Below are 22,424 nucleotides of genomic sequence, written 5' to 3' on the forward strand. Positions count from 1 at the left end.
AGCCTGCTCCTGTCCTGCCCCTGTCCTGCCCCTGTCCTGCACCGCCTCCTTCAGACTCCATCATCCAACTCCACAACAGCAACAGCCTGGCCACCAATAGTTATCACTCATCGACTTTTGCCACAACCTTATTATCTTCAGCTTAATGTTCCCATTTAGGCGCAATTATACATATACACATTCATAACAAGGAAAAACATAATCCTTTGGCCAATGACGAACACCATGTTTTGATAGTAGGCATTTTAATAAAGCTTGAACACAATAAAGTTCATGAGTGAAAGAAAATTCCAAGTGAGAAAATGTTTTTTGCATATCCATTTTATAGTATCCTCTATTTATTTTTATTTATTTTTATCTTTTCTGCACGTTATGCAATTGACAGCTTATTACCTCACATCAGATTTATGTCAATAGCAAAATATTTCATATGCCAAAATATATCTGTACAGTGTCAGATGTAAAACAGTTATGCAAAGACGGGGAAACAAACAAGGCAGTTTTAAGTTTAACAAAACATAAAAATGATTAAGACTATCCACATTAAAGTGACATTTGAGCATTGTGACATGTTTGGTGGTTATCGGTAAATCGTCAGATTGCACAGACACATCATGATAGTCTTATTAGTAAAAAGAAGAAAAAAAGAGTTATGACAAGTACATTTTTGCATCTTTAGCACAATAAAAGGCCTCAAAACACAGACAACATACTAAGATAAATAAAAAGCTACTCCAAAGCTACAGAAAGCTGTTCCTTATATACAAAGAAGTTTGACAAATGGAAAATCAAAAGTTACTGTATATGTCAGCATTATCTAATAAAATAAATTAAGAGTATTGCAGGTGCGTCCTATGGTTTGATGGCACATAATTATCACATCATCATCATATCATCATCATCATCATCATCATCATCATCATCATCATCATCATCATCATCATCATCATCATGTCACTTGTCTGGAAAGTAACACTTCACCTCCGCTGCTTGGCACTTCACTCTACACACATACACAAAGTCAAACCATTTACAAGAGTTAAAAAAAGACAAACATACCAGTATAGCAGCTAACGTCTTCATTTAAAAATGCTGCATCTTTTAGTCCTCTGCTCAGACTCAAGAAGGCCATAGCTTGACCCCTGACCCGTATCAAGACAGTCTCTCTCGCATCACAATAACAGATTACCGGTATTAAGAGGTGCTGCTGATAAAACACCTGCTGCGCACCAATATGATACAAAACAAGCATAAGGCCACACAACTGACAAGAAATCAAAGTGCCTCTTGCAGAGACTTGACATTCAGTGCTTCAGTGGTCCAACTAAGGCATTTGTCCGCTTAGTAGTCTGTTCTTTTTTTGGCACAAGTTCATACACGTGACATGCTGACAAACACAACGTTGTGCCTTTTTAGTCTTTGCATCCAGTTGTAATTTGAAACTGGTTTTGAGTCCGTTCAAGGAAAGCGAGCCTTCATTTTACTTGGGCTGGATCTTCTTGGGCGTCCCCTGTTTCTTGGTTTGCCACAGATGGCTGGCGATGGTGACAGCATCCACGCTTGCTGACATGGTTTTGGCCGGGATCTGGCTGAACTGCTTTCTGTCCGAGTTGTATTTGTAAAGGTTCTCAATCATCTTTGCTGTGATGGTTTTTGGTCCAACGCCTGCTAGTTTGAGGATCTGCTCGGACTCGGGGCAATACGTGTAGACGGATCTGAACTGGCATCCGGCGTCACGGAAAAGGACCAGGAAGTTATTTGCTCCCGACTTCTCCATCTCCTGAGGACACATTGTAAAGTCAGATGTCTTTTTGTCCACATAGTGATAATTTGCATGTCAAAATTAAACTCACGTCAAGTATTTTGTTTTTCTGGCCTTCATTGACCCGGCCAGCCAAGCAGCAATGAGACAGAGCATTCTGAATGATGTGCTTATTGGATTTGGCACTCGGTTCCTTGTATAGTTTGGGCCCTACCAGAAAGAAAGTATCAATATGAAACAACAACACGGAAATACTTAAATGCCATCAGCTACGTCTCTGGAATACTGTAGTGGGTCACCTGTATACTCGGTGTTGGAGGGGGTCGAAGAAGTAGTGGAGTCTACTTCCCAGTCCTTCTCCCCATTGCGACTGCCGGCCGAGGGACAAGACGAGAAACCTTCCGCTGAATCTGGCCTGGACACGAACAAAACAATAAATGAAAGTTGATAAAGTTGCCTCAAACAAATGAAATGGAAAAGTTACCCATGACAATTCTATCAAGCCAAGCTGTTTTTCACATGTGATATTAAGAAAGTAAAGGCATGTTCAGGTAAGCAATGTAATATATGAGCACAGTATAACTAATGCAGAAGTGAAGCAGGAAGCAACTTAAGGGCCAGGCCAAACAAAAAACAACATTTGCCTGCACACAGAAGAGCTGAAAATGAATATTTCACGTGAAATGTTTTTTGATGAGCACTGCAGGTTCACTACAATCCGAAAAGCTGGATTCTCGTTTAGCGTACAATATTACTAACCTTCCCTTTTTTTCTTTGGGAGAACTCAGATAGAAGGGAACATGAGCAGAAGCAACTTTATTGCCCCTGACGGGAGCATGCAAATAAGAAAAAGGGTTGAAAAAACAATGGGTTGTCAGAACACTGTGCATTTGAAGGGGAAAAAAGCTTACAAGGTTGACAGTACAATAGACTGTCTTGCATAGATTTGTAATTAAGTTGTTCAGATTCAGTTAGGTTGACAAACGGACAAAGACCACAGTTGCAAATTCTGGTAAAATTAGTAAGCCTCACCTGCTGTTCTTCTTGTTATCGAGCTGACTGCTATCGTTGTCTGCCAGGTTGAGGGAAGCCAGAGAGACACTAGACACAGAGTACCCTCGTGGACGTACGCCTGCAATAACATCAAACCTGTAATACACCTGTGAGTTGTGAGCATTTCAATATTTAGCTAGAATGGCTGACCTGTTGCTCTGGCTGGAGTCTCCAAGACGTCTCTGTGAATAGACTTAGGTCTGGGTTTCTTCTTAAGACTTCCTGATCGAGGTTTGATAACTTCATCCATGTCGTCCATGAGCTTCAGCTGCTTCTGTCGTAAATACTCGTGTTTTATGTAGTCACGACGGGCCTTATCGTCTTCTTTCTTTTGCTGTTCCTCCTCCGCTTTTAACCTGAAACCCACAGTTAGAAGTTTACATTTACTTGATCTATAATGAGCATAACATCATAGACCTTTACTCAGTCCTCAAATGAAATGAAATGGAGAAAAGACAAACAAACCGTGCAGCTTCCTTTTTCTGCTCCTGGTCCAGGTCCTGTTGTTGCTTCTTCTCCTGAGCCTCTTTCTCTCTCCTTAGCCTCTTCTCCAGTAGCGCCGCCTTCTTTGCAGCCATGTCCTCCTCTTCTTTCACATCATCCTAGATTTTAGTGAAGCAAAGAAAATGATCTTGTAGTAATTATGACTATGCATGCCTGTGTGACCTCTCTAACAACACGTTCAATGTACTGTTTGGTCTGTGTTCATGGTGCATTAGCCTAGATTCACTCTTGTATTGTTTTTGATCATCTCATGGCTGAACAGGCACAGTCCAGCATATGTTGCGTAAGTGTGATATTTGCTATTCTGCCTGCATCTGCTGCTCCGGTGCTTGTTATACAATGTCGTATCGTAAAAGACAAAAAGAGTACAGTAATATTTTCTATATATTAAATACACTTAATAATTGCCTCTGGCTTACCGTGAAGAAGAATCCACAGCACACTTTCTGCTCAGCTCCACACAGCTCTTCCCCTGTCTCTCCCACGACATCTCTCAGTTTGAGCTCAGACAGAGCAACCTCCACCTGGTCGCTCCTGTCCGGCGGATCTTCGACCTTTGCACTGGCTTGGACCTCTGACACAGGCTGATGGACCACCTCTGAAGGCTTTGTTTGCTTGACCTTGTTTTTTAATGGACCCTGTGCTGCATCTTTGCTGTGTTCCTGGGTTTGGACTTCTGGAGTAGCTTCTTGAGTGCCTGCACTCTGTTCCGCTATCTCCTCTTTGGCAATTTCTTTATTCTTTGTTTCATCTGGGCGTTCATCACGACCCAAGTAAGCAAATGAGCTGATCTGGGACTGCTGAGGGGTGAAACGTCTGAGTCTGGGCAGGCTGTCCACCGAAGTCAGAGTGTTCAGCATTCGACTGAAAGGTGTGACCTTTAAATCATTGGGTCGAGGGGTGCGCGGTGTTCTGGCATGGAACGAGGCTGGTCGGCGCTTGAGTCCAGAGGAGCGGTTGGGAGCTTGAGGAGACCCAGACAAAGACAGGTTTGGAGACAAAGAGCCCACTGACGCCCGGCACGAGCCTCGACCTGTGGCACTGCTGCTGCGCAACTCACAGAGCTGTCTGTGGAGACAAACACACACCAAGTCTGTTTATTCAATGCTCCCACAACTACCAAGTTTATTTATTCTCTACCATACTCTTTACAGTCTTTAATTGCATTCTTAACTTCAGCTTCTCTATATTCTCTTTATTTACCAAAGAGGGACAGATCCTGATCATGGGATACCTGTGGGGAGAGGGAACTGGAGGAGGAATGACCCAGGCCTGCTGGTGGTTGTCTCTCATGGCCATGATTTTTTCCTGCTGCTGAGCCAGACGCTGCATCTCTGTCTGCAGGAAGCCCAGCGAAGTGTTCAACCGATCAATGGAGCGGGTGTACTCAGCCAAGTCCGCTTCACCAGAAGCAACCCCTGTTATTTAATATCATTATTAAGACATTCTTCAGATTCTTTGCTAATAAATGGGTTTCTGCAGTGACCCACCTCCTCCATCTTCGCAGGGAGACTTAGGAGCCGCTCCATCAGGTTTGCACCTCTCGGCACGTTCCATGCAGCTTGGGGCAGATACTTTTGGGGAAGGTAATGATTCGGATGAGGGAGTTTCTGTTTCTCCAGGGCTGGGACTTGATGGATTCACTCCTTTCCGTCTCACTACATTGAGAAATGCTGTTCTGCCCATTCTCTGTCGATGACGAGTGAAAGCAGCCTCCACCTTTAAAAAGTTATTGTCTGTATTGTAAGTCTACAAACAACTGTATTTACTGAACATGTTTATACAGAAAGTGTACACCACCTTCTTTTTCTGAGCTTCAATGGCTCTACGTTTTTCTTCCAACTTCATCCTGAGTTGTATCATCTCTGAAGCAATCAAGTGGGAGGGGTCTCTTTGAGTTGGTGGTACAGGAGAGGGAGATGTGATTGGCAGGGGAGGTGTAGAGATCTACATATAAAAATGAATTAACAACTGAAATTATTGCAAAAACAAACACCATGATGGTTAACATCCAAAACCTGAAAAGACCTGATAAACACAGAAGGAAAGGCAAACCTGAGGAGTTGGCGTTTTTGCTGGATGCACATATGGGACATTCAGATCTGAACTCTCGGGTGTGGTTCCACCGCTACTCCTTCCCTCTAACTTTCTGAACTTTTGCTCTGCAAAACTGGTCATGCGGATTATGGCAGCTGCCGTGCCGGTGGAGGAAGTGGAACACACTGTTTGTGATCTGGGCAGACTGTGTGCAGGACTGGAGCTGCTCCGGTCAGCTCCATGCCCCCTCTCATTGTCCACATCAGAGTCAAACACTCCCCTGTGCCCAGCGTCCCTACAGCCTCTGTCCCGCTCGGGCAGAGGGCATGACCTGGTCATAGCCTCACAGTCCTGGTCTATGTCCGAATAGTCTCTCAAAGAGGAGTCCTCATCCAGGCTGTGGATGTCCTCCGTCCTGACGTGGATCCCTGTGTCCACCTCTTCAGAGGCAGAGTCAGGCTCCTGCAGCAGGGCTTTGGCTGACCCCGAGTCCTGAGCGCCAGCTCCTGATGGTTCTGAGGGCTCAGCCCCATGAAGATAGAAACCATCTCCGATCCCCAAACTAGCGTGAGGCCTCTCTGTGTCATGGATTATCTTTAGAGCCTCCTCGATGCTCGGAGGGGTGCTGGGACTAATATGGCCGCTGTGGTTGCTATAGTGATTGGCAGGGTTACTTTCTGGTAGGACTCCATTTGAGTACCTAATGAGACAAACATAATTTATTGCAATATACATGTTTTTCTAAGTCACAAATAAAAAGTATTTAAACAAATAAACAACATGTATCTTAACCTGCTTTGGTTTTTGACTGAGAACGTATTGTTTCGCCCGACTCTTTTATGGGGGGTGAAGTCCTCCTCATCCTCAAGATGTCCGCACTCTCCATTTACAGCTAAAGGCATCACAGAGTGGTGACTCCTCATGCTTCCTTGTGAGGCATAATGAACTTTATATCCGAGGACATCACTGCTGACGGAGCGAGTCATATGAAGGGAGGAGGGTTCACAGAGGGGGACAGGTGGACCCCCATCTAGAGGGATTTCAAACGAGATTCCTCGGGAGGTGGAACTAAGTTTACAGGAGGGAAATGATGTTAGTCAAAACAAAACCATATGGACGACAAAACAGATTATGCAGTTTGAGGCACACACCATTTGTCTTTGGGCCATGTCCCAACACTGTTATCTACAAAAGACAAGGAGGTAGACCTCCTCATTACACCTGTAAAATTATGAAATATTTTATCATTAGAGCTGTTACTGCTACAGTGACAAAACAAAAAAAACAGTGTGAGAAAAGATCAAGTTTATAAGTTTACTGATTGTTTAGTGTACAAATTACAAATATTTAATCTTCCCCACAGAACTCAGTAGACAATCTTTTGTACCACCACTAGAGGGCGTGTTCTATCAAAGCAAACACTTTCAAAACCCAGTTTTAATGACTCAGCCTTTTTCAAATGTTTAGGCTACTATGCTTCAGGTTAACCAAAAGTAAGAAAAATAACAAAAAGGGCGACAGATTAATTTGATCTAAGATGTGATTTAATAAAGACCGGGGTTTTAGGACTTACTCTCAGCTGGGACATCAGTGTCTGGGGTTTCTGCATAGCTCTGTTTGACTGGGCTGGTCACAGGAGCCATATTTATACATGACACTTGTTCACACACTGTAGGAAAAAACAAAACAAAACAAAATACAATTTAGATAAAGCAGATACTACATTTAAAGACCAATAATGTTAGTGATGTTATGTTTCACTGTACCATTTGGGTCAAAGACTCTGTGCTGCACAAATGAGGGTTTCACCACTTCAAACCACCAGAACAGCTCGGCCATAAAAACCAGGTAATTACTCTACAAGACAAAGTATTTGGTTAAATACGTCTTTGAATACTGAGTGCAGCTCTGTATCAAGATGCACAAAGCCTGATCTCCGTATCCAGAACGCAACGCTAAAATCACAGCATTATGCGCCATATAACATGTCAGTGAGGTTACAGCCAACTGTTGCTAGGGAACTGGCGGTGATGTGTCATCAGCCATGTACTACTAGACTTTTTGAATCCAAGTTTATTGTTTCACATTCACTGTAAACAGGTGGATCCAGATGACTTATGTTTGTACAAGTGCAAGTGCATACAAAGTAGCCTACAGTATATTCTGAACATAAACACAGCATCCCTGGACAGCTCTAAACCTCAAACCTCATATCTATTCATTTAAATTTATATACAGTATTTTTCCACTCTTACTCAACTTCAGCCTAAGGTGTGGTTACTTGTATTTCCTTTGGCTTAATTTTTTTTTTCATTTGTGACAATTTTTGAAACAATCCCATTGATTTATCTGTGTTTGGGACAAACCAGAAGAGTCTACAGGCCTGAATATCACATCAGACCTTTAATTCCATAAAAAAACACTTTCCTTCTCAAGCTCCAACGTGAAATGGAAACAATGGCAGTGCCTAAATTCAATGCCAGAGACAACGGCTTCATCACTTTTTGTAAAATCATACAACTGTTTAACTATTCACTGCAGACCCATTATACACAGGGAAGACTATTCACAGAATGGACTCTCTTGTTTTGGAGGAAGGAAAGTCCCAGTCTCACTCGGCCTATGACTCGAATCTGAATGCTTTTGACCTACGCTTTGTGCATATTATTTACCCACACAGTCTGCGCTGTTCATGCGGTGTTACAACAGATACATGAACACGATGAGCAGAACTAAAGTTGTTTTGTTGATAGAAGTTTTAGTTATAATGCTGTATTGTTAAGAGCTCCAGTGAATGCATGCACAGACAAAACCCAGCCACGATTAGTCAAGCTGCTAAATACACAGTCACTACCTTTCCCCTTCATGACTCATTTTTACCAGTTTACAGTTCCCGCCTTCTCCCCTGACAGTTCAGTTATTTCAGCCTTTCCTACCTTTACGGAGATGTGGGCATAGAGCATGTCCTCCAGGCTGAAGTGACAGCAGTAGTTGAGGTTGTTGGTGCAGAAGTCCCGGACCAGCTGGAGGTTGTACAGACTGTCGGCCAAAGACATAGCCTCCTTCAGGCAGATATCTGTGAGAGCAGGAGGGAGGGGTCCCACACAACCACACGCACGCACAGAGGGGTGATAACGCACACCACACAGGAAGACACAAGATAACAACAGTTTTGAATGGGGCAAGTTCAAATACACAGTAATAATGGAAATAAATTGGTTCACTCTCAGAGGAGAGGAGCACACAGAACATTTTACTTCTACTTTTGAAGTGTCAATACTTACCTTCACTGTGAGTAAGTCTAACATCATCATTTTATCTGTTTCAAATTGATTACATCAATACTTACACATAAATTATATTTTTGCACTAAATAGTAACTCAGTATTCACTTGTATAGTTCTAGTCCTTACGTTGCTATTACTGTACGTATAGCACAGATTCGGCTACTCCATGCACTTCTGCTCTCTTTTAAAAGCAATGTAAATATGATAATAACCACTCCACTAGTGCAACATGTTCTGACTACAAAATGCGAGGATTGGAAGCAGACAAAACCAGAGATTCACATCTGGCAAGCATGTGTGTGAGCTCATCTGAACTACAATCAATCCCACAAGTCTGTGCACACCACTGAGTGTTGTTTATGTTTGAAATAGCAGCAGCGTCACGTCCCCCTGATGACCAATCACAGCCCGAGCTAAGGCATTTTGAGAATAACGGGCGAAGGAGGGGGAGAGAGAGGAAACTCAACCTAAATCTTGCCTTGAGTCATCTTTCCATTATCCTGTTTTTTCTTCCTTTCAAGTGTTATGTTGGCTAACGTCCCTCAATGAACATTGTTGCCCACAAGATGGCAGGTTTTAGTTATCAGATTACATTTTTCACATTGATCAAGAACTCCATTTTACTTACTACACACCATGTCTTTAATGTAAATAAATGCATTCTTTTAGCTTGAGGAGAATCGAGAGAAAGACCATCATTGTATCATCAAACCTAACATCAAAATGACTCAGTGTTTTCCCATTATGTCTCATTTCTATGGGAACAAATAGGCCGCAGTCTTGTGGGTGGGTGTGGCTGCAGACGAGGCCCACCTTCCAGTCTGACGGCCTGCGGACAGTAGAAGTGCAGTAGAGCAGTCAAAGCGCAGCCGTCCGTGTTGTCCTTCAGCAGGTTGTCCAGCAGGGGGAGCACCGGGACGATCCTCTGCTGCAAGCGAGCCTGAAACCATGGCAACGGCAGAAAGACATCACCTCTGTGTACTCTCATGCAGTACAATCCATCACAGCATCAGAGCCAGGTAGATGAAATAAAACTGTTAATATCAGGCTTTTCAGGCATACAGTGAGAGGAACTAAAGGGGACTCGTGCAACTGTTATATACAACATGTTGGTGCAGTAACCCAGAGGCTATATTCAGCACTGTCTATAAATGCATTCAGGACATTAGTTCCACATACACACATGTGAGAAGAGTCACGTTTTAAAGCAAGTATGAGGCGAGTCAAGCTTTTCTCCGAACAGGCCTCACAACAATAAGGCATTGTAAAACATAGCATCTCCTACATAAGCTATTTACGTCCAGTATTGTAATAGTATCGACCAGAGAGTGTACTTTAAAAAACATTGAGCCGACAGAGTTGAGGTATTTGGTTCCACATACTAGTCGATAATGAGTGGAAAATCACTTCTTACAGTGTCAGAGTTCAGAGATAAGGCAAACGATTTGATCCAGGTGGGTGTGCATGGGGGCTACATGCAGCTAACACAAACTCAAATGGGAGGAGGGGTGTTTCAGAGTTTGGGATAGGGAAATAATAATCATTTTTAAAGGATGAATGGACTTACAGGTACAAGTCTCCAGTACCATTTGTTAAGAGACTGAGTGGATGACAACAAGAGACAAGTGGAAGAGGTGTTAAGAAGGGGTTAAAAATGAATATGGCAATATGAAGCTAAATAGAAAATGATACAATAATCCATCTAACTACACTGCTCAGGTGAAGTGCCTGGGGCGAATCAAAGTTTTTCTTCTGCCAACAGTTCCAGTACAACGGCTTTTGAAGATATTTACTTTGAGTGTCAGAATACAGCTCAGAAAGTGTTCAACAGGCGATACAGTTGTTATGTTATGACATCACACGCATAACCTCGATTTCTGGGGCCTGCTTGAGTTAAGATTCTGAGGTCACACACAAACATTCTTACAGAAGTATGAACTATGGTACAAAATCTGTTAAAAGAGCTTTCACCGTCTGAAACAAGACTGTGTAGTATGTGGGTAAATCACAGATGGAGCCTGGCAGTATAAAGCAGATAACCAGTGGGATACACTGAGACTCTGCATTTTCACATTATTTACACCCTTGATTTTGCTCAAACAAAAAACATTACTATGGCGGCAGTTATTTCAAAGGTTTCTAATCTGTGCCAACAAGTGCTGCTTCCTAACCATTCCACAGGGAAAAATAATAATTTATAGATATCAATTTTAAAGCTTTGCTGAACATTATTGATATAAATATGAGCAGAAAATGTATTGTAGTTTTCTTGACAAAATCTAAATAATGGATAGACCTGGATTTATTTTGGATCTTGTTTAGTTTTTGAATAAGCTAATCGTTAGTGGATTTTTTTTGTCTTGTTTTGGTTTTTAAAGCTGAAACAAAAGTCAGGCTGGGAATTAGGTATTAAAAAATACCATTGAAAAATGCAAGTACAGGTAATTACACGTTAAAGTGCAAGGTTTACTAAAGGTGTACAAAGTGTAGTTTCAGGTGTTTTGGCCGTCATATTGATGTGGCAGCTTTATAAAGTTCATAAATTGGGGAAAATGACCATATAACTAATGTGCATATACACTGTACCTAACGTGTGACTACACGTGAGCACAGGCTGTAATCTAAAGGGGAAAATACCATATTTGGATTATAGCATCATCGCGGACACCCTTCGCAAGACCGAGATATCTCTGCACGCGGTCAAAACATCATAAAGTAAGCATTGTACGGGATACGTTTTGTCATTTCATGATGATGTTAAGGCAGAAAAAATCTCCGCTTCGACCACTGCGAGTCGCCTTAATTCCACAACTAGATTAAAAATCAGGTACAGAGCCTTAAATGAACGAAGGATTTTACGAATGCTACGATGTCACACAGCATTAATTAGAAATAGTGCATTCGAACACTGACCAGAGACTGTCTATTTTAAAAATGTTTTACCTTTAAACCCAAGTTAACAACACGGGTCATGACCTGATAAGACAATGCAGTGTTGCATTCTGGGATGGTGAGTGGAAGAGGACAGTAGCGGCTGCTGTGTGTCCGCTGCAGTCACATGGGCCTTACATAACTGTGAACACTGTCTCTGTGTCAGCGCTCCATCTGAACTGCAGCTCACAACGTCCACAAGAATCACATCGAGCGCATTATACCAGCACACAAAGACCACAAGGCTCTTTCTTTCTCTCCTATTTCTTTTTTTGTAAAGCATCAGTGCACACTATCTGATCTGTGGGTGTTCAGTGCTGCATGTGAGAATGAGGGAATATTTTAAGTAGCTCCATGTTTTTGTGTTTTACATTGAGGCATAGGCAATGGCAGGTAATGGGTTTTCCAGTCAGATGATTGGCAACCTCTCACTGGTGTCCAAAAATTGCGTTGCACATAATTATAAGCAGAACAGAAGTGACAGCAAATAGTAACTAACAGCTAATACAGTTTTCACCTCATACAGTATTAACCTATAACAACTATGATTTCTAATTTGCTCTTACCTTCTGTGTGTTGTCCTGCCTCGCAGCCTCTTTCAGCTTGTGCTCCTCCACAAGGATGTCTCTCAGGTGTTCATTTACCTGTGCAGACCAGAGAAGAGTGATGCAGAGGTCAAGTTTCTCACAAATATGTGCAGCACACTTTGCGCTCAATGAGGGGTTTGTGTTGAGCAGAGCACAAATCTGGAACAACATCAAAATCAAAGCCACCAAAGTAAAATGTTGAAAAGACGATGAGCAGGGAGTTCACAGTAATCACCTATGTTACGATTAAAAATGCTCCAACCTCTCTTATGACTATTTACTATTTACAAAAAGCGTGGTTGCAAGAAAGACTAATCTGAACAGAATCATATCACTTTGGGCATTACGGTGAAAACATCAATTAGAAATGTGTTTTTCCACTATTACTAAGCCCTACTATGTAACATGGGGTTAGATGCGAGGATTCAGATGGTAGAATTGGCTAATTTGACACAACACTGTGCTGCCTGCTTCAGGAATACAAAGAGACAGAGTGTTTTCATGTGTGCGAGTGTAAATTAATCTTGTATGTTCATCTTAGTGCCTCGTGGCTTCGAGCTTGAAGGAGGCACTTTTTACACCAAAATGGCGGTTTAGTCGAATTTGAACCCCAAAACCTTTTCTCTTTTATTTATAACTGATCTCCTCAATATGTCTTGTCAGCAGCAATGAAGAAGTAACACTTAGCTTAACATAGAAATACCTGACATAAATTATATTGCAAAACTATTGGTATCAGCTGATACAATATCCATAACAAGAACCACAGGATCTAGCAATAACCTGCATCTTTACAGTACTGACCTTGTTGATCCAGGTAATGATGGCGTCCTCTGTATCGTACGGCAGCTCCTGCATGTGCTCATCGCAGAGTAACGGTTCAGCGGCAGAAAACCTGTTGATGCAGGACATGACCCGCTCCACGCTCACCATCTCCACAGTGTAGGCCATCATCAGAGTGTCTATGAGGGCCAGGTGGGAACTCTGCACAAACCGGAGAGAGGAAAATAATGTGTGATTAGAAAATTCCCCTAGTTGTGCAAATGTGATATAGTTTAGTTACACAAAACACCAACAGAGCGCTCACTTTTTCCTCTCATGTGGCTGGAATAGCAGTGCAAATATGAACATTAGGTACCAGCAAACATGCTAATTTGATAAGGAAGAGCATATGAATCACAGCAGAGTTGGGGAAACTCCTTCCATTTATTTGTGTAGCGCTTTTTGGAGTGTATGCTGGCGTTCTGAGTGCAACATGCATGATTACAGAAACAAGCAGAAATGAAAGAAAACCCCACTCCGAGAAAGTTTTTGATGTGGGTGTAACACAACATGGCTTAAAACCAAAAGTTTCACCTCAGCCTTAACACCTACACAAAGGAAGACATTCTCCTGGTGTTTCTGATCTCATGCCAGGCCGGTCAGACCTGGAGTCGGTCCCTCCCGTTTCCTGTCACACCGCTGGCTTATTCAAAAACATGTGGCGGTTTGTTTATGCTGTTTATGCTGAGCTAAGCATCGGTGCATCTGCAGCTCAACAGGCTTCTAACATGAGGTGCTCCTGAATCCAAGAGACTCAAGGGAAGAGACATTAACAGCAGACGTCATCCAACAAAGTATCAGCACAGACCTCTATTCATGTCTACAGAGACCAATATAATGTTCATACAAGCAACCATTGATTCAAAGTTGTGACAAAATATAATAAGAGAAACTTTACCTCACTCAATAGGATTCGACAATACTACTATTATAAATGAATGCCTTAATATTATTTGTATTTAGAGACTGAAATTGGCCTGTCCTTCAAGCAGTGTCTCGAGGCAACCTGGCAGGAGAAGCGAGTTTTTGGTTGTTGAGAGAAACCGTAAGAAACCCGTCCAGATATTCAAGCAAGACAAGAGAGCTCCACAGCTAGAATGGCCCTCCCAGAAAGCAAATCCTGATCGAATTATGCCGTACTATAATATTCATGACTAATATCAAGACGTTTTTATTTATTGATACCAAAAATATGTCCTGCTCTCTCTCTGATTATAACTTAACTTCACTTCCCCGTAGTTAAGTTATAATCACATCATGTAATTATTGGTACATTTCAAACAGTCCGATTCGTGAGACTGGCATTTCCTTACCACTAAGACATCGGCACGCATCGTTTTCAATTCCTTCATGTTCAGGATATTGCCAGATATTTTACATAGCAAACATTCCCTTTCTTTGCGCAGCTGGATTCACTGCCAGACAGAGTAGGCAGAGAGATGGCCATGATTTTTAATAAACCCCTACCAAATGCTCTCATTTGCCTAATTTTCTAAGTAGTTAAGAAGATTGCGTTGGTGCTGCATATGGATTTGTAAAATGAGGTGCCTGGGTACTTTTAAGTGTAGTGGGCGGCCTTACATTTCTGCTACTGTTGACATGGCATAAGGACATGTGCTCTCAATTACAATGGTGTGTGTGCGCGCGCGAGCAGGGACATGTCTAGACCACGCATGGTGACAGACATTCCTTATAAGGCGTCAACAACAGTAGACACTGACCAACAACAGCCGTGAGAAGTACCAGCCTTTCATGTACAAGAGTAGCATTTCTCACCCACACTCTAATGTTAAATGGGCATTAGACGTCCAAGACACTAACGTGAGGGCACAGCTGGACAAACGCATAAACAAGCCTTGTCTGTAAACATCGCATGTGTGTGTGTTCAGCAGAAGAGTATGTGCATTGTAATGTGAGGGAAAAGTGTCCTTTAGCAATAATGGGACAATATTCTTTCTGTATGGCTCGTGAAGGTGTGACTTTGAGCAGCCTGCACATGTGGGGAGCTCTCATTTGTGCACCAGACACGCTTTGGCTCGCTCCGTCAGGCCACGCCCACCTCCATGCGGCAGTAGTGCACATCACGTCCTCCCTCTACTTAACCTTCCCAAAGCTCCCAGTACTTCATGTCTTTTCTCCTCCAGCAGATGGTGGAATGAAAAGTGGGCCTTTTCCGACTTGGATTTTGGCATATGTTAGTGGTTCAGTGAGCCAGGCACTACGTAATAGGGCTCTACTTAGCTTCTCCCTTTTTTCACTTGTTTTTCATTCATTCTCTATGTGGGCAGAACTTCCCTGTATCTGACAGGATCAAAGCCATATGGTGGTGTGTAAAAGTCTTTTCTAACATGGGGTGAGTATCCCCCCTTTTTGAACATCATGTAGAAACTATGATGGTCTTTCTGTAACATGTAAAGTCCTTATTGTCTTGTACTTTTGTGATAATGACAATAGAGACGAGTAATGGGTCTAATTAGTCCTCAGTGCACGATAGATTAGAGTGCTGAAAGGGACATGAAATCATTAAGCTACTACTCCCACCTTCGACAAGGTCTCAGTCAAGATGGTAACTACAGCACAGGCTGATGCGCCTCTGTGTTAAATATTTGGAGGAAACACAATGTGAGCCAGAATATGTTACAATAGCATGAAGAGGAGGGGTGCACTGCAATGCAGACCCTGTTAGTGGACATTCTGTTCAAATCTTAAATGTTTCATGTGGTTTGAGCATTTTTACTGTTAAAACAAAAATACTGCTATCTATACATTTTCCGCCCTTTGTTCCCCAAATGCAAGAAGAAAACCCTCCCAGATGACAACATGAGTGAGCTGAGCTCTTCTACAAATGACACAGAGACCAAGCAGTGAGTAATGGGTTGCCATTGGAAACCTGTGATTAGTGGTTGTTTTTTCTCTCAATGGGACACATCACCCAAAACAGCCGTAAAGTTGCAACAGTTGCAATATCTAACAAAGATTCATTCTTACCACAAAGAATAAGATGCCAAGAATAAATTCAACAATAATAAAGGTTTGATCCAGGGAAAAGCCATTATTTTGACTTGTCAAATTAGGGCTAAGTGAAATACAAGTCCTTTAAGTGTGATCCTCTGTATAAAGGAGTGTGAACACCAATCTAAAGTCATCAACTTTAAAATATTCATTCTTATATAGCAAGATGCTGAAAGTTGCTTACAATTTACAGAGTGAGTCATTCACTTCCATAATTGGTGGTGGTAAGCCACATCTGTCACCACAGCTGCCCTAGGGTAGACTGACAGAAACATGGCAGCCAATCTGCTCATACTGCCCCTGCAACCACCCCCAATACTTCACACACACATCAATGTCCTTTACAAACAGTGCACATGGCTGATCTCTGTAAACCTGCTTTGTGAGAGGAAAGTCTGTTGTTTGTATATTAGTGTTTATATTAAAATGAGGAGCTCCTCCGTTTGGGAGGGAATGGAGTTGTGGACAGAGATGAAAGCTCCTTGTAAGTGTGCCAATAACTGCTGATATTTTCACTGTAACCCTGGTCTGATCTTAACCACAAAGAGAATAAGTAAAGCCTGGGGTTTTACGCTTCCCTTTTACCAGGACAGACACATGGTGTGCTCTTTTCCAGTTGCCCACAGCTGAGCGAGCCGCTGTAAGACCATACTGGCATACTGTGCTTATACTGTACCCTGTGGTGTATACCCACTTACCATGTGTATAGGGGTACTGGTCAGATCCCTCTCAGTGACCAGTCGATCCTGGTCGGTGACATACAGGCCTTTCTGAGCCAGGGCCTGGATGACGGCGTTGTGTCCCAGCAGCGGTTTGACGGCATCACTACGGAGGATCAGGCTGCCCGCTCTGCAGTACAGCTCAGCCGACTGGAGCAGGCAGGCCACCGGGGGCTTCAGGTGCTCCTGGTTGTACTGGTCCCGATAGAAAGGCTCCACCAGCTCCTCTGGCACAGCGTCTGCAGCAACAGAGACAAAGCTATTTTAGTGCAGTTCATGGTCCAAAACACTATCATTACCGCCGAAGCAAGCAGTCAGTAGGATACCAGGGAAAATGTTGTTGTTGCTATGGTTCCCTCTTGGTCAGGCTATGAGTTCAAATGCACTGGAAATAACGAAGGGATAGCTGGAAATTCACATTAAATTACGTAATATGCTACTAAGAAGAGTTTTGGTGCATGGAAAGTTTCTGTAGTTTACCAGCAGAACCGTTTCTAAGAGCAGGCTGTTGAACACCATGGAAAAATGAGCCAGATGGTTTTTCAGCTGACTTGTCAACAATGTTTTATTTTATTCCCAGGAGAGGAATACAGTATATCAGATGCTCAATCGGTTATTTTTACAAAACCATGGAAAGACTATAATCCATTTGAAAAGCGTTTCTGGGACTGGGTACCCTTCCTTTTTTGGGGAAGTTACCAGTACTTTAACCTTTGTTTACCGCAGTGGTGTCCAAACTTTTTTCCATAGGGGGCCGTATACATCATGGAGGGCCACAGATCGGTGGTCAACACAGTCAAATGTTCAACTGGGCGCATTTAAACTAGTGGAGATGATTTTGCTCAGTGGTCAGTCACACTCGCCCATCATCAATACTGGATCTTTTGACATTGCAGAACCTTACTGAAGGAATGCCACAGCAAATGTGAAATGTGAATGTCACTTTTTCATATTTTCAGGGTCCACCTATTCCCCTCTGGAATCCCCCACTACATTGGATTAGCCCTTGCTTACTTGTTTTGCCCAATCAAAAGCGCACGTAGTTAGAGCGCCACCAATACTAAAATTAGTCAAAGGCAGAAGGCAGTCAGCTCGTCGCCTCCTCTTGCTTCTTGTTGTTAACCTCATGTCGTGACTCAGAGCTAAGCTACATTACTCATCAAGCTGTCACTGTGTATAATGCATGTATTACTGTTCACCGTTTTCCTGGTGTAAATAGGGACGTCTTCCTTTTGACTTCTGAATCACAACAGTCTTTTAGCCAAAACATGCGCTGCTGAGCAAATAAGTCTCGTGCTAAGAACCTGGTGCACTTTTAAATCTAATGAATGCGCAAAGCTTCCATCATAAATCGCAATCTCAACTTTGCTCATGTCATTTGTCAAGCATTGGGCTCTTTAATCATCGCTGTACCATCGATGTTAACGACACCTGGTTTGAAGATTGCCGTAAAAGTACAGATGACAACTTAAAAACCTTTTCTGCCATCAAGACTATTACTTTTGATGTACTTATTCAATAGCCTATTACCACCAAGTTACAGGGAGTTTTGCTACTAGATAAACAAACAAAAAGACAACACACCCACAAACACAAGTGAGGACACAACCTTTATGGTTGAGCTCTTACAATTAAGGTAAATTAAATATCTAAAGCTAAACCTCGCTCTCAGCTTGTGATCCTACCACAGCCGCCCGGTTCCCAGTTGGTACAGCGCCTCTGGCTTGTGAACTGAAAGAGCTATTTAAAGCAGCACACAGATGTGAGACAGTTCTTACTTGCACTTTATCAAGGAATCTCTCTCAACTGGAATATTAGCCCACGGATAATACGAGGTAAGGTTGAAAGACATAGTCATCCTTAACACATCCTTAACTACAAATGAACTACAATTAATCACAATTGCAATTTATACAGTTACAAATACATGTTCGCATAGACAGAGCTCAAGGAAGTCCGTAATCCGCAAAACAACGCCTATATTTTTTAATTCAATTTGCAAACGCTGTATGTATGTGTGGGCTCTCAGACGTCCAGGAATTATCTATTGTAGAAATATCGCCAACAGGACAGAGTTGATCGATGATTGAAGCAAAACCCAGTCCAGTCGACAGTGAATGAAAGTCTCAACCTGTAGTTTACACCTCTACAATCATGCTTGGGATTCTTGTATTTGTTTCACTCTTCTCTCAAAGAAAATGTGTTGTAAATGTGCACCGTAAACTCAATCTTGATTTCGAAACATAAATGCTCGTCAGGAAAACCGAAATAAGGTATGATTCCAAAATAGTTCAGTCCTGGTCACACAACTAAATAATAATAGAAATCTGCATGGTCAACTAAAACCTCTGCCTTTTGTGTTGGAGAGAGGAAACGGTCAGGAAGTAGCCGCTACAGGAAAGGCAGGCATGGACGAGACCACTGCCGGCGACCCCTGGGACCCTGAGAATGATCCAGACTCATGGTCAGTGCTGTTTATCTCCGCAGCGATTATCATATCTCTACATATAACACACTTAGACCTAATGTGTTCTGGTGTTCTGACGCTTAACATGAACTAGATGAGAGGTTTATTCAATTAGATTTGGCATTCATAACGCTGATAATGTGACTGCTCAGTGCTGCCTTGGTCTTGGCTTTTAAATTCCTTGACAAACCAAGACCATGTGACGAGCTTTCATCTTGTTCAAAACATTCATCTTGCAAAAACGGCGCTGAATTAAAACAATAATAGACAGAGAGTGTGATTGCAAAACTCCTGCCTAATTATGTTTAAAAAAAAAAAAGATTTATAATTAGATAGTAGTACCAGGTCTAAAACTTGAGCTGAATCAAGATCCAAAACATGTACAGTAGTGCTAAGCAACTTCATCACAACTGCTTTGGTCAGTCTCATTTAATCATCAGGGCAACGACCACCTGGTTTGGGAATGTGGAGGAGCACATTAGAAGATTTGTTTTTGTTTAATACAAGAGTGGAAAGCCTTAGTTTGTGGTTTGAGCTGAGGTTTATAGAAAGGTCCATCTTGCCTATGAGTGTGAATAGTATTTGTATCATCCAACCAAAGTAGTTCCAAACAAGGCTGACCCAAAGGAGGACAATAATAAACAAATTGCAAATAAAAATGTCTCTAAATCAAACAAAAAACTACTCGTCAAAGGTATCCGTCCCACACCACTGTCTGGGAAACGCTGCACAGGCATACTGTACATAATTCCACTGAATCTTCCAGTGCTCACTCTGCGACAAAGGAAAACATTTCTAACCTTTAAAGACCTTTTTAAATTTCTTTGCCCTGGCCGCTAACGTGAACCTTTTCAGATATTCATTGTTGGGACCTGAAAACATCCTGAAGCTATTGTCCTAATAACAGCACATCAAATAACATAAATGTTGGTGAATGTCAGTGTTATTAAGCACGGAGGTCAACAGTGCAGGGCTTACGAAGTTAACATATACTTGTAGTGAGCATTTTGAAACAACAAGCGCACTCAGTTAAACCCCTGCTGTCTGTTGCCATGTCCACTTTTTGTTTTTATTTTTTTTTAAGATATGACAGCCCACCAAATTGAAATTGCTTTTCTCTGTTTGGACTCACATTACACATTATATCAACTATTAAAAGGCGATTCTTTTTTTAAGCTTTGTAAAACATTGCTTTTTTTTACTGCTGTTTTCTACTGAATGGTCTATTTTTGTTTGTTGTTTTCTATTACTCGTCTGTTCAATCTGGGACAAACTGGACTCAGAGGACTGGCTATGAATCGGGGCCACAGTTCTCGCCTTGCCTCGCTGGGAGTTTTAAAGTGTGTCACAAGAAAGATGGAGAGAAAAAAACAAGATGGCAACTGCATACATACTGGACTTGTAAGTGTGACTTCTTGGACTGTACATTTGTCGGCTGTTTTCTAACCATGAAGTTATCCGTTTGGGGCTGGAATCTTTTGATGTGTCTCCTATAAGTGTGCGGCAGACCCGATCCGCCACTCGCCATGAAGAAGCAGCTGTTGAAAGCGTTCATTAGAAGCTGGAGGAAAGTAAACCTTTGGGCTCCAGCCTGGACTTGGAGTCACTTAGACTTTATGATGCTCATGTCTGTGTTATTATACCATAGAAAGGACTGCAGACCAGAATAGAAACCATAGAAACAAGGAGATTCTCATCATAAAGAAAAGGACAAGTTTGCTGTTGTGATGCTTGCCAATTTACTGCATGTCATTTGCATCAATAATACGTTGAATTAAACTCAACTAAAGATATAAAGGGCTCGTCACAAGACTAAATAATCTATTGTCTTGGTGCCCAGATATTTGTAAAGTTAGTCAATTTTCTCTGGAGCGGACAGTATGAACTTTGTAGATCATAGTACAAAAAAGACTCAAAAGATCAATCTGTCTGTTTAAGGTTGGATCCAGACTTGAGGTAGTGGTTAGTGCTCCTTTACATCAGTACACTGTCAGTCTGTAGTCTGTCAGCCTTATACAGAGGTTACATAAGTGGATTTGCAGCAGGGAATAATTAGCTGAAGCCCAGCAACAGGTTTAACCCTGACTTCAGCATCGAGAGAGAGGATGTGACTGTGACCTGTGACCAAAGGTGACACCATCATGTGGCAAGAGAATCAATGTGAGCGGAGCAGTGACAGAGGGAAAATGAGTTGTTTCCATAACAATGTAATCCCAGTGGGGGTTAGGAGTCACCTACCAGAGCCAAAAGCTTTGGCCACGAGCCACGTCAGGCTACAGGAGATCTTGGCCCTGGTGAAGTCATAGTGGTCAAAGCTCTTAATTGTGGGTACGATGAAGGTGCGTTTCATCCCGCTCTCGTCTGCCGCATCTCCCATCTTTCCCTCCGCGTGTCTGTGAGGCCTGGGACCGCTGCGACTGGAGGAGCAGTCAGCCGGAGGAAGCCCTCCTGACTGCAGATGACATCCCGACCGGAGGAATTCAATGCAGCAAAAATCTCCCCCTTCTCCGGGTCAATGTGGAAAACTTTACGCAGACGCACGGCGAGTTGGCGGACACCAAATGGTCGGTTACAGCACCATCTTGACTTTAACATCCAGCTTCTCCTCACAGTCTGACGCCTGAAGCAGTTTTTGCAGGATTCCTGAAGATTCCCATTCCTTGGTATGAATCTCAACAGCGACGCGGGCAACGCCAGTAAGCAAACACTCGACACTCACGACATGTTGAGAGATGAAACACCCCGCGCGTCCGCGTTTGCTTCTTTTCGGTCTTTATAACTGTTTTCCTCCTCTCCCTCTTTCTCCGCGAAGTCTCCACTGCGCTTTTCCTGCCGCACTGGTCTGAGGGATGGCCACAGCGCATGCGCCTTCCACCCACCCAAGTCTACTCAGTCAGTACCATAGACTGTAAAAGCCAGGAGGGGCCCAGAGAACACGCAGACACAAATATACCGAATACACCAGATTTTTATTACTAGGTTATGACATCCTCTAATAATTCATTTGAACAATAGACCAGCTTTTATCCCTCTGAGTAAGACTGAGTGCCAAAAGTTGCAAAGCAAACGGATCACTTTATCATACATTTTAAATAATTGAGTAAAAGAGACAAACTTTCTGAGACAAAGTTACACGAATAGGAACATGGCCTCACAACAACTTCCTTTCTTTCAATAACTATCGAACGCAATGGCCATCCTATATATACATACATAGATGAGCAATAAGAAAAGCGTAGCGCA

At 42.5% G+C, this 22,424-nt stretch overlaps 1 protein-coding gene across 3 annotated transcripts; it reads right to left on the reverse strand.

Annotated features, from left to right (window-relative positions):
* Nucleotides 1–381: 381 nt before the first annotated feature.
* camsap2b (calmodulin regulated spectrin-associated protein family, member 2b) lies at nt 382–22,038 on the reverse strand. Of its 3 annotated transcripts, XM_079568883.1 has the most exons (22): nt 21,420–22,038; nt 16,694–16,953; nt 12,966–13,145; nt 12,141–12,218; nt 9,457–9,583; nt 8,293–8,432; nt 7,123–7,213; nt 6,930–7,025; nt 6,508–6,577; nt 6,149–6,424; nt 5,375–6,056; nt 5,120–5,266; nt 4,810–5,038; nt 4,554–4,737; nt 3,739–4,387; nt 3,281–3,417; nt 2,966–3,171; nt 2,795–2,894; nt 2,522–2,587; nt 2,062–2,177; nt 1,854–1,972; nt 382–1,780 (listed from the first exon to the last, which is right to left on the reverse strand). In XM_079568883.1, the coding sequence occupies exons 1-22, from the start codon at nt 21,556–21,558 to the stop codon at nt 1,481–1,483; spliced, it is 4,392 nt and encodes a 1,463-aa protein (XP_079425009.1). In that variant the 5' UTR covers nt 21,559–22,038; the 3' UTR covers nt 382–1,480. The 3 variants fall into 3 exon arrangements, with proteins under 3 accessions (XP_079425009.1, XP_079425007.1, XP_079425008.1); XM_079568881.1 differs by lacking the exons at nt 12,141–12,218; nt 12,966–13,145; nt 16,694–16,953; nt 21,420–22,038 and having other exon boundaries at nt 6,508–6,541; nt 9,457–9,797; XM_079568882.1 differs by lacking the exons at nt 2,522–2,587; nt 12,141–12,218; nt 12,966–13,145; nt 16,694–16,953; nt 21,420–22,038 and having other exon boundaries at nt 383–1,780; nt 9,457–9,796.
* Nucleotides 22,039–22,424: the final 386 nt, after the last annotated feature.

This window comes from Gobius niger, assembly GCF_951799975.1.
Source record: "Gobius niger genome assembly, chromosome: 13".
Classification (NCBI taxonomy): Eukaryota; Metazoa; Chordata; class Actinopteri; order Gobiiformes; family Gobiidae; genus Gobius; species Gobius niger.